Consider the following 14,332-nt stretch of genomic DNA (forward strand, 5'->3'; position numbering starts at 1 on the left):
CTAGATTGAATTTCATAAAATGATTTATGTGAACGATGATAGAGCCATAAAGGAGAGTTGATTGTGATTTTGGCTGTAAGATCAGCTAGCTCTTTAAGTTTTCTTTAATTTTAGAATGTTCCGGTATTCAAAAATGTATGATTTTCTAATTATTATTAATTTTAAATATGAGAATTTTATTTAGAAAATATTGGCTCATATCTGATATAAACCATCATGTATTTTTAATATTACTGATAGCACTGAAAGATTGTAAGGATGATGTTGTCTTGGATTTGATATTTGGCATAAGATTGACAATTTTTATTATTTTATTATTTATATTATTTTGTTATTGTACGAGTAATTCGTTTTAAAAGCGTAAGAACGTAAAAAGTTTTTTTGTATTTTTTTCTAATTTATTAACAAAACCGGATTGATTAGTATTCTATAAAACTGTCCCATATTCAAGTAAAGATCTTACTAGCGAATAATATAAAACCTTCATACATAGCGCATCATTAAAATTAGAGCAGGTGTGTTTAATGAACTCTAGAACAAAGACTTTTTCCTGATAGGATAATACCTAGATCTCGAACTTGGTTGACGAGTTAAGAGCTGTTCTCCTTATAAAATACTGACAATTTATAAGAGATTTAGAATGGGTAAATAAAATGCAAACTCATTAAGATGTATTCAGAGCCATGCCATTCAATGTGCACCAGCTAGAAAATAGATCTAAATCTTATAACAATAACTTATACATTTTTGTAAAAATATGAATTTTAGATTCCCTAGGAGTATGGGATTATATTTTTATGATATTTATACATGAAGTAATTGAATACATTACAGATTTAGCATGATGGGACTAACAGCATTTTTGATCTAATGTAACATCAATCATTTAATAGTATTATTGGGTAATTATTGTTTAACCATTTTTATGCTTAGCAGATTTTGATTTTGTTATAAACTTTCTGCATATGTATGTGATCAAATTTTGCTCATATTATTGTGTTTTTAAACATTGATCAAATGTAGTTTGCCATAAACAAAGGTTTTAAAAGGACTTTTTAACTTCTAAAAAGTTATAATAACAATAATCATTTAGTTTATATTAACGTATTATTTAATAATTAAGTACTCAAAAATATGCTGAATACACTTCTGAGTATGAACCAAATTATAAAAACTTGTTCTATAAGTGAAATAATTCTCATTATTTAAAATTTTTTTTTATGTAGTTAGTTATAATTATTATTCTATATTTTATGTTCGTAAATTTTTTTTTAGGACCATACTATGTAAAATAAAGAAAAAGTCAAAATTCAAGAAATGCAATATGCTATATAACTGCAAAGAACTTTTGACAAGGAATGTGGATATTCATACCAGTATAGGACAAAATCTTTGTGACTATTCAAATAAGTCATTTTATAGTAAATCACAATTGAAATCACATCATATAGGAGAAAGCCATGTCAATAACATCTGATACGTGTGAATTGTTTTTTCAAGCAGGAAATTTAAAACAGCATATAACAACACATTCAAAAGAAAAGTCCTATAAATGTGATATCTGTTATAAAGGGTATTCTCGAAAAATAAATTTAATAACGCATATAAGAACACATATAGGAGAAAAACCGTTTAAATGTTCAATCTGTAAAAAAGAGTTTTCTCGGGCAGTATATTTAAAAATCCATACAAGGATACATACTGGAGAAAATCCATATGATTGTGAAATCTATGATAAAGGGTTTTCTACAAATTCAAATTTAGCTGTTCATTTAAAGTCACACATTAGTGAAAGGTTGAATAAATGTGATGTTTGTAATCAAGGGTTTTCTACAAGAACAAATTTTATATCACATATAAGGACATATACAATGGATACACTATATAAATGTGATATATGTGGTGAATCGTTTGGTCTAGCTGGAACACTAGAAATGCATACAAGGACACATGGTGCGGAAAAACCATATAAATGTGAAATCTGTGGTAAAGAGTTTTCTACAAAATCACAACTAACAGTGCATACAAGGACACATACAGGAGAAAAACCATATAAATGTGATTTTTGTCATAAAAGGTTTTCTACCACATCATATTTAAAAGTGCATACAAGGACACATACAGGAGAAAAACCATATAAATGTGATTTTTGTCATAAAGGGTTTTCTACCACATCATATTTAAAAGTGCATACAAGGACACATACAGGAGAAAAACCATATAAATGTGATTTTTGTGGTAAAGGGTTTTCTATAAGAACATATTTAATAATGCATACAAGAACACATACAGGAGAAAAGCCATATATGTGTGAAATATGTAATAAGGGGTTTTCTATAGATTCAAATTTAGCTGTTCATTTAAAGTCACACACTGGTGAAAGGTTGTATAAATGTGATGTTTGTAATCTACGGTTTTCTACAAGAACAAATTTAAAAAACCATATCAGGACATCTCATACAAGAGAAAAGCCATTTAAATGTGAATTTTGTGGTAAAGGGTTTTCTATAAGAACATATTTAATAATACATACAAGGACACATACAGGAGAAAAACCATATAAATGTGATTTTTGTCATAAAGGGTTTTCTACCAAATCAAATTTAAAAGTGCATACAAGGATACATTCAGTAGAAAAGCCATATCAATGTGAAATTTGTGAAAAAAGTTTTTCTATAAGAAGTAATTTAATAGTGCATATGAGGTCACATACAAGAAAAAAGCCACATAAATGTGAAATATGTGATAAAATGTTTTCTACAGATTCAATTTTAGTTGTTCATTTAAAGTCACATACTAGTGAAAGGTTGTATAAATGTGATGTTTGTAATCTAGGGTTTTCTACAAGAACAAATTTTATATCACATATAAGGACACATACAGGGGATACACCATATAAATGTGATATATGTGGTGAATTGTTTGGTCTAGCTGGAACACTAGAAATGCATAAAAGGACACATGGTGTGGAAAAGTCATATAAATGTGAAATCTGTGGTAAAGAGTTTTCTACAAAAGCACATCTAACAGTGCATACAAGGACACATACAGGAGAAAAACCATATAAATGTGATTTTTGTCATAAAGGGTTTTCTACCACATCATATTTAAAAGTGCATACAAGGACACATACAGGAGAAAAACCATATAAATGTGATTTTTGTCATAAAGGGTTTTCTACCAAATCAAATTTAAAAGTGCATACAAGGATACATACAGTAGAAAGGTCATATCAATGTGACATTTGTGATAGAGGGTTTTCTACAAAAACAAATTTAATAGTGCATATAAGGACGCATGCATGAGAAAAACCATATAAATGTAATATATGGGGAAAAGGATTTTCTACAAAAACACATCTAACAGTGCATACAAGAAAACATACTGACTTATAATCATATAAATATGATTTCTTGATAAAAAGTTTACTGGCATATCAAGTTTAGCAGAACATACAAGGATATCACCGAAGAAAGTCCTGAAGAATGCAATATATTATCCGTTCAATTATAGAATAGACTTTATTTAATCTATTATAATATCTGAGTTCTAGCATTGATTAGTAATTGTTAAATCAGATCTTTGCCAACCAATACATTTTTATCAAAATGATGACCAAATATTTACAGATATTAATTTATGTAATATATATTTATATTATCCTAACATTTTTAATACATTTTATATATCTTATTGTACTGTCTATCACATCACGTGAAATTAAGTGATTATAATATTTTAAATCTGCGAATTATTTAATACGATAATTAAATAATTCGCAGTTTTTTTCGAAACTAGAAAAAATATTAATAATCAGGAAATTGATGAAATTAAAATGTTAAAATGTCAATATTTTCAGAAAAAAAAAACTACAAAATGGCTATCTTCGATTTTTTTTTAAAATAATTAAATAAAAAAATACATTTTTTTAACTTTTTTACCAAAACATAAAAATAAATTAAAACATGAAATATTTGTAGTTCTTGTTCCTGTGAATCTTATTAAAAAACCAGAATTATGATATCTCCATTATTTCAGGAGATATCGCAATGGGTAAATTCTCGCGGGACACTCTGTATTATGTTGTTGTAAACCACATTTTTTTTTTTAACTTTCAGTCTTTATTCATATGATCATCACTAATATGGCAATATAATTATATAATGATTGATAAGGCTTAACAACAACATTCAAATCAATATTAACACTTCGGAGTTTTTTGGTAACTGTATTAAACCTATTTGATATGGCTCCCCAAAAATTGACAAGATGAAAAATATTTCTAATGAATTTAGTATTTTGAGTATACCATTTGCTTCACATCGAATAGCTGGTTTTTATTTTTTATTTTTTATTCAAAGAAAAACACACGTCGTCTCATGCAGACCATCTTGTATCTTACAATCTTTTGATTGAAGAATTTAAAATCTACCAACAACAAGTCGATGCCAATAAGAATATATTTAAGATCTGAAGAAAGTTAAAAAATAAAAAGTTTATTTATAACAGCTAGTTGCATTTTTTCCCACTAAATTTAATAAGTGAGTTGAGCAGGGAACAAACTTGGCCAATGAATTTGTTATTTTTATTCTAGCTTGGAATCCAGAATAACTACCCAATATGTTACTCACATTGTTGTATGACTACTTCCTTAAATACTTAAGATTCAAATTGTACATATTCAGAATGTATCACTGCTTTAGCCATATTTTCTGATTTATGTCCAACATAATTCATAAAACATAAAAAACCGCTCAAATACATTATCACTCTCATTAACAAATCGTATAACTATAGAGAAAATTGATCAGTGTGGGTAATATCTGGTGTTGAATCAACATTTATTGAAAAATATTGTGAAGTATGGATATCTTGAATAATAGTATTCTCTACTTTGTTTGATATTAATGAAATAAATTGCTTATAAATATGAAGTATGGCCTTTACCTGGATTACTATTTTTCAAAATCAGGTTTCAGAAAAAGGGTCAAATTGAGCTAGTAACTCAAGTACCATCATAAAGTTTCCACTATGGGGACATCCAATTTTTGAAGTATGTCCTCTAAATGCTAAACCTCTTGACACCTATGTTTTAACAATTGATACTACTCTTTTTAAAACACTGATCTAATACATAATTTAATTTTGAATTTGTTGATCAATTTGCTGAAATGTTTGTCCTCGGTTTTTCATTGCTAATATTTGAACAATGTTTTAGAGAATTTTCATGTTGTTATATGAGTTCATCAGCTCTTTTCCAGTATAAAAATCCTTTTGAAGCAAAGGAAGGTAAATTAATGTATGTTGCCAAACAACGAGAACAGGAAAGTAAAGGTGTAATTTATTATAACACATTTAATTTCTGAATATGAAATGAAATTACATTTAATTGGATCGCCATTAGTAAGGCTTATATTCCAATGAATTTATTGCAAAAACTTAATATTATATTTAAAATACCTAAGTTTGGGTTAAATTATTATATTAGTTACTAAAAATTTAAATTGTAATTATAGTAGGTTTTAGTAGATTCTTTCTAAAGTTTTTTTTATGTTTGTAAAATTTAAATTATTTAAATTTGGAGAAAATCCGGTACTTTCCTGTTATACGAGACTATGTCTATTTTCTCAACTACCACCCAAGATTACATCCTTTATCGCGACTACCATAATTAGCTGTACGATATCCACGCGCTGCGTTCTAGCGTAGCAATTTACAATTGTTATATTATCTATTACAATATTATACATTTATAGAGGGTGATTCAAAATTTTTGTTACAGCCATTTTAACACATCGATATTCAAAATAGAGAACAATTTATGATACTAAAGTTTTTTGATGTAGGAACATCTAAAATTATTGTATGATACTTATATAATTACATTTTTTTTTATATATAATTCGTAAATGTGGCCATCCTATTTATGGATTTACCATTTTTTACCACTATTATTTTTGTATTTATTATAATTATTATTTTATTGTTTTTAGTGACCGTACGCCACATATGTAGTATGTGTTGTGTAATACATTATAAATGATTACTGGGTATTTAAATTTTTTTTTATATATAATTTGAATATAGCCATCCCAACAATACCTATCGATTAAAAAAATATCAAAGAATTAAATATGCAGGTGTATTATACAACTATAAATATTAAATAAAACTAAGGTAGTCTGTGATAATAGGAAAGTGTGCAAATTTTGGTAGTCTTATATAATGGAAGTAGTCTTGAAAATAGCCGTAGTCTCATATAACAGGAAAGTACCAAAAATCCATTTATACAAACATATTCATAGTAAGTTTGTTTATTTTCCATAAAGCAGGATCACATCTATAATAAATAACAACTTTTAACCTTGAATTAATTTATTTTGAGCTATAAATACTATGATTTAATGATTGGTATATAAAAACATTAAGAAGACACTACAAGCACTGATATCTGACTAATTTTCATGGTTATTTTAAAACAAAACTAATAATTAAGTAATTTTTGTTTAATTACATAATTCCTCTATAACCACTTTATTACATCTACCAAATTCATACATATAGATTACAATTATATAGTATATATTTACATTAAAATAATATAGTTACCCAACACCAGTAATTATTTAAATATTAATAAAAAATTATTTACTCAGGATTATCATTAAACTCAAATAAAACATCACTAATTTCTTTATTCTTAGATGGTACATCAGCATTTATCTCAGAAACACTATCTATTAAAAAATAAATAAACTTTTAATTTACTTTTTCATTTTTGTCTTAATATTTCCCCCATTTTTGGTAGGGTCATGCTGTTCAGAATTGCTTATATTTCAACATTTGTCATTTGAATAATCCATATTAATTTTTATTTGTGTAGTATGGTTTAACATCTCTAATTTTTCATCTGTATCTATTACATAATAAAATACCTATAGTAATTTACTTACAAATATAAAATAACTAAGTTTTTAATTTACTTTCATTCTCAATATTTTCATTAATTTTTGCATTCATGCTGTCCAGAACTGCTTAAACTTGAATAATTCACGTTCATATTTATTTATGTACCTAGGTAGGTTTAATGTCTCCAATTCATCAAAAATCAATTTAATATTATTATCCAAATTTATTATATTAATTAAAATTCAAATATTAGTTTAGAAATTAACCAGTTTTTATTAAATAAATAACTGTAACTAATCAATTCAATACAAACATTGGGTTATTATAAAATTCAATAATTATAAAAGACTGTAGTCTATAAGCATTGATTATAAAGGACTATTTGGAAGAAATAAAGTATGATTTTGGCTTTAATATGATAACTAACGGTGATAGTGATGGTACTAAACATAATATTTATTTTGTTTTGTTGATTCGTCGAGGCCATAGTAGATTTCTGAAATACAGACATCTAGATTCTGTGGCCGAGGCATAGAGTATTACTCTATGGGCCGAGGCACTGCTTAAATCCAAAGAAAGATAACCGCGTGACGTCACAAGATCACACGACGCAGCGGCAGCCTATACTTTTATAATTTATAAAGGAATCGGCGACACGGTCTAGATTTTATATTTATATTTTTTGTTATAATCAACTAGGTGGTTATACAGTTAGTAGTATAATGTAGTTTTTATAAATATATGATATACTAATTCGGAATTTCGTTATAATTAACTTCCTATATATTATAGTCACAACAATAAGCGGATGTACAAAAATACGAGTATTCTATTTTGGCAATTATGTTTTCATATAAAATAAACATATTCGATGTGTTCTATGTTAAGCGTTGATAAACGTGAAGCGATGATCAACTGCATTTTATGTTTATACGTCTTTATGACGGACGTGTTTTTTCAACTTATATATTTTCATCGTCTGGATCCTGTTTTGCGAGATAAAGTAATGTAGTATAATACAATAATCATTTTTATTTTATTTATTTATTGACTATATAGTATATACCTATATATTTTATATTAACTTGAAATAGTTGTAAGTATATGTTATATTATAAGAAGTGTTCTCATACAAACAAAATTTATATTTCGCTGTGTATATACACCCGACCATAGTCGAGATTTTAATGGACACTCGACCATGGTCGTGCTGGTAGTAAACACACGACCATTTTGTTATCAAATGTGCATGCGTGAATGTGTGATATATTTTTAAATTATAATTAATTATATAATAATATGCATTATAAGCACAATATGGTGTTGTTACTTGTTGATTGTTAAATAGATGTCAATATTAGGGCAATTGTGTTGAGTACAAAAATAAAAATAAAAAATAGTAAGTGCTTAAATATATTTAATAGATTTTTGTTTAATCATTAATATTATATTCATTTAAATTTTATTTCATTAATTTACATGTTTCACAAAACCAATATTTTCCGTTTTTTTTTTATTTAACGCAGTCCATATGATGCCAGATTAAACAAGAGTCACACAGTATGGAATTTTGATTAACTCCTATGTCATTATTATATAATGGGCATACCCAGATAATATTTTTTTTTTTTTGTTTAATTACATTATTAATATTTTTCTATGCATCATTGGAGCAGTAAGACTTCATAGTGCTTAAATCAACCTCGTTTTCCATAATCCCATTAAACACATCTGAATAGTGTTTAACATATTCTTTTTGTATTACATTCTTATCTTTTCTCACCTTGTTGACAACTGTCTTATTTGTGAGCCATTCTATTATTAAATTTTCTTTATGTAAATAATTATGCATGTTATAAGAAACTGATTTTATCTGTTTCTTGCGTATTGAAAGACCTATAGTTGTCTGTGTTGCACCCTTTGGTCTACCACTACACTTAATTTTTGTTGGTAATTTAATATCAGCAACTTTAAACTTGTTTGTGGGTTGTAGGGTTATTGTCAGGTCCAGAATTTGTTGATGGCTGGCTAATATTTATTTCCTTAATTATAAATTCTTCTTTTTTGCTCCATATATTAATTATTTGTTTTAACTGACTCATTCTTCTTTCATAATTTAATTGAGATGATATTGAAAGAAGTTCGGCCAATTTAGATGTTTTAATAGATGCCTTTCGAAACTTTTCGTTGGCTGATAAAAGTCTTCCGTTTTTAGGTTTCTTCTGAATTTCAATAGGAACATCTCTTCAGTCTCACATAACTTCAGCGGTTCTTTAAAAATGACCTGGGATTTATAGTAATAATTCCTTGTCCATCTTTTATCACAGATATCTTCATCATACAAGGAATGATTTGTTGCTCTTCTTTTATTAAAAATATGCTTGCATGGCAACTTCATTGAATTATAAAAAGCACAGGAACAAAAAATTATAGAAGTACTTTCTAAGATTTTAGTTTTGTTTGTACAGGTTAGACCCTTTTTTAAATAGTTAAATGCATATGGGGTTAAAAGCATGCTATATTTATATTCATCATTATTTTCAATTATGTTAGGAGTTTTTGTACTAAATTTATGGTCTTACTGTCCCTTTCTGACCGAACACACTTAATAACCACAAATAGATGTTTAAAAAATTCGGAAAGATTTGAAAAAAATGGTATAACTGATTTTAATTTTGAATTGAAACTCTCAAGTTTATTATTTGTGGTATTTAAAAAGTTACCACTTTTAAAAGTTAAACCAGTAACCCATTCTTCGCGGATATCATGCCAATTCTTCGCAATAAAAACAAAATGGAAAATATTGGTTTTGTGAAACATGTAAATTAATAAAATAAAATTTAAATGAATATAATATTAATGATTAAACAAAAATCTATTAAATATATTTAAGCACTTACCATTTTTTATTTTTATTTTTGTATTTAACACAATTGCCCTAATATTGACATCTATTTAACAATCAACAAGTAACAACACCATATTGTGCTTATAATGCATATTATTATATAATTAATTATAATTTAAAAATATATCACACATTCACGCATGCACATTTGATAACAAAATGGTCGTGTGTTTACTATCAGCCCGACCATGGTCGGTTGTCCATTAAAATCCCGACTATGGTCGTCTGTTTATTCACAGCGTTTATTTTTAACAGTTTTTATTTGTTTTTGACAGTGTATTACAAATATTTAAATATGTCAATATTTTTTAATATTTATGTACACATTGTTTTGAGCTCACTGTGGACGAAATTAAAATAGCTGATATTCAGCAAGGTACAAATGAACTAGAGATGAGAGTACAATTAGAGAGTCGTAACGACTAGTATATCCTTAAGGCCTTAAGTATACCCAAAATATGCATTTTGAAATTAAAAACAAGAATTGTTTTATTTATATAAGCACACAGAATACTGAATGTAACCAGGCCTGTCCTGAATTTTGGTCCTAAACACGCCTCGAGTCGTTCAAAAATGAATATTAATGATTGGTGTTTATGAAAAAAATTATCAACAAAAACACCTGTATAACGGAGATAAGCTCAGTGGCGCAGCGAGAAAAAATTTCGGGGGGGCGGGGTTATATTTGTTATAGACAATTTACTTATTGGATAAACTTGTGGAATTCTATAGGAAAAGGTAAAATGACTATAAGTCCATTGATTATGCTCTAATGCAATTTGCTAACTAATATGTTTTTAAATGTGTATACCGTATGCATATGATATAAGTGTTTAAATTGTTAGATTTGTTCGGATAATCATATTGCTATTTTATCATGACATTGTGTTGTAAATAAATTTCGGCAGAAATATCCTGAACAAAACGGTTGTTATGTTGATTAGAAACCATCTACATTATAAATATTATAATAATATAATATATAATAAATAATTATATATTTCAATATTTGTAATATTAATGAGAACACTTCTTAGTTCTTATAGTTAAAAATTTAAACATAAAAATAATAAGTAAATCCGTTTTAATAGGTATATAGATAGGTTGCTTATTTTATGTTATTGTAGTGCCCTATTAGTCTATACAGTGACAAACCTAGGATTTTAGTACTGTGGGTCTGTCTCACTCACGAGAGGCCACCGTGTAGAAGGTTTAATCAACTATATGCATTACAAAGTCGGCAACTCGATCGCCACGCTAGCGATTTACCTTATTTATATTATATTTTAATAACAACATTTAATATAACTATAAGAGATCGATAAGACACAAGTCACAAAGTAAGTGTTAAGTGAAATTTATAACTTACAAACTTGGGTATTATTAATTAATTGTTATTTTTATTTGTTGTTCTAAAATTGATATTTAATTAACAATTTTACCTGGAATATTTAAATAATTTTGAGTGCAGTAAGTGAGTTGATTCTCAAGATCTACTTTATGTATTAATTGATTCCAGGGTCATAAATAGGTATATGCGAGTTGATTTTCGGGTCATTAAGAGGTATGTGCGAGTGCCGAGTTGATTCCCTATTGTTGTATATCAATAGATTGAGTTGTTAGAAGTGCAGTCGAAAACATATTGAATGTAGGGAAAATGAGACTAGAAAATCCTTGAAAAACCGAGACAACAAAGTTTTTTGAGAGAAGTGATGTCACAGTATACTGGTTATCCCATTACCAAATACCAGTTTTTTAAAAAAATGTGTTTTACATTTTTACCTAACTACTAATTTTTTTTGCTAATACATTTTTTAATTAATAATAAATTACAATATAATACAATAAATAAAAATTAAATGATTTTCAAAATATAAAAAAACTAAAAAGAACAATATTTTTGAAAAACTTATCGGCCATTTTTATATACATATTATTATTTTATTAGTTGTATACATATAGTTGTAGTATATTTATTTTATTTTAGTTTTAACTGTATTCATTTTCACAGTAGAAGGTAGTTCTAAATTCTAATCCAATTCAAAAATAATTCATGTATAAAGTTATATTTTATTATAATTTATAAAAATAAAAGTAAGTATAGTAATGAATTATTACAATAATTAATTGTAAAAAACAGACATGAGTTGGGTCATAAATAGTAGGGTCTAATTACAGGTAGGTACTACAATAATGGGTTTGGGATTTTTTCGTGTACTACACTAGTTGGGTCCCGCCATCCCAGTTTTTTCAGGTACCTAGGTACTACTCCCAGTTTTTTTTTAAGTAATAAAGTATTTTTAGTAAATATACAAAATAAACGAAAAATATTAAAAACGTTGATATTGAAAGAATTGTCATTTTTTCTAAACTCTACAGCTATAAGTTTATAATCCGTTATTAGTTACTTTAGCTACCTGTTACATTTTTTTGGTATTTTCTTGTATAAAATATGTTAGTGTCCAATTATTGTCTAAGAAAACACGATAGTCTGATTTTTACTTTCATTCGATACCATTAGAATTAGTCAGATTAGTAATACTACTAATACTACAGCTATAATGCAATAATATATTGATAAAAACAATTTATATTTCTTGTTTGACTTTTTTAGATATTGAAAGATAATTTTGTAGGAATTATATTGCTAATAAATCAATAATATATTATGACATTACATTTTATTAAAAGAAAAATGTATAAATGAGATAATGTATTAAAATAATCAGTAGTTTATTTAGGATTTTAAGGTTAGGGGCAACACATATTTTGCTCCCTCCCAGTCAAAAAAAACTTGTTTTAATTATTTATTAAAACCTCTATTGAAACTGCTAGGTATACAAAATAAATAAAAAATTCAAAACTTTTTCTTTCTTGATTCAGATTCAGAAGTAGCAAAAGTGGAAAAAAATGTTCCGCACTACAATTTTTAGATGCTGATTTAGCTATTTGGATAGCCTAAAAATATTTTTTTTTATATATATAAAAGGGTACCTTTTGAAAATGAATAATACATTAATATGTTACATACTTGCATGCAAGAATATTCGTTAAACAAAATTGCAAATTAATTTAAAATATTTAGCAGTTAGTTTGATAATAAAAAATATATATAGTTATTAGTTACTAGTGTTTCGAAGTACTAAGTAGTAAGTATCAACCTGTAATAGCGTTAGTTGAGTAATCTGCGAAGCTTGTGAAATTTTTTTATTAATTTTGGTTGTTTTTTCCATTAAAGAAGCATACTTTATGTCTTTATAGCCTTTGCTGCGGCCTTATTCTATATCCTAATCGGCAAAGTCTTAATCTAGGACTCATAACTGAATAGAAATCTTATAATAATTAGTAGGTTATACTGCAGGTTATAGTCTATATGTATACAATTATTATTATTATTAAGGCAAAAGGCACTCCGAGAAACAAGTCACGAGATAAATGACAATCTGGTTTATACTGTTTAGTGTATACAGGTCCCAGTTATTGTCGGTAACAGTCAACAGTTGATAGCTTGATAATATTTATCATTGTGTGAGTGAGATGCCGAGATGGTCTAGAAGTTAGAACTATATAATAGTTAAATAAATAGTTTATTCGGCATATTGCCATATTGAGTTATTTTTATTAATATCTTAACATCTAATTTTAATATTTATCGTCATATGTAACAATGAATTGGTTATCGGTGGGCAGCGACTGCGCGCTGTAGTGAAACTGTAAATAGGTATAGGTAAGTTGTACTGATATTATACAAATAATAATATGTCGAGAGCGAGAAAGGAAATGGGTACACATTTGGTGGAAAAACATTAATGATTGACATCAGTTTTTAAACTGTAAAGTACAAAATAAAAATTTGCCCCTGAAAACGATACTTGTTTTTATTTATATTTTACAATATCTATCTTTATATTTGATATATAAGAAAAATAGGGACCCAACTAGTGTAGTATCTATAAAATACTGGGACCAGTAGAGTGGCGAGCATATTTCAAACCCTATAAGCAAAGTAGATATTTAAGCAATGACCCACCCACTATGGCTACAATATGTATGTTAATTTAGAATTTTCATAATAGGACATAGGTCATCAACAATTTAATATAAAAAAAATATTATGTTAATTAATTATACATAATAATAATAGTAATATAATATATTATAGTATAATTCATCCACACAAATTTTAATTTTTAAACTCAACATAAATTTCAAGGGCTTTGTTTAGACAAACGTCGTACACGACGCTATTAATCGGGACCCAACTAGCGAAGCTATTGATTTGGCTCCCGAACACAAGTAATCAATATTTTTACACATTGAATTGTGTTCTAAAATATATGCAATCCCTAGACACTTATTTTATAAGTCCATTGGTTATCAAAATTTTAGGAAAATAAATTCAATTAGTTATACGTAAGCAAATTTAAAATACAAATATTATATTTTATAGTAAATCGAAATTGATCGAAAATAAATTCAAATATACATAATCTGAATTTGACTGTCTATAAATTG

At 26.8% G+C, this 14,332-nt stretch overlaps 1 protein-coding gene across 1 annotated transcript in view; it reads left to right on the top strand.

Moving 5' to 3' along the window:
* Window positions 1-14,332, top strand: part of LOC113555141 (zinc finger protein 91-like) — a 35,092-nt gene that overhangs the window by 3,458 nt on the left and 17,302 nt on the right. The window contains 1 exon segment of the mRNA XM_026959480.1: window positions 1,276-3,352. Coding sequence (XP_026815281.1) covers window positions 1,461-3,352 — 1,892 coding nt within the window. The 5' untranslated portion in view covers window positions 1,276-1,460.

The sequence above is a fragment of the Rhopalosiphum maidis genome, chromosome 2, assembly GCF_003676215.2.
Source record: "Rhopalosiphum maidis isolate BTI-1 chromosome 2, ASM367621v3, whole genome shotgun sequence".
Taxonomy (NCBI): domain Eukaryota; kingdom Metazoa; phylum Arthropoda; class Insecta; order Hemiptera; family Aphididae; genus Rhopalosiphum; species Rhopalosiphum maidis.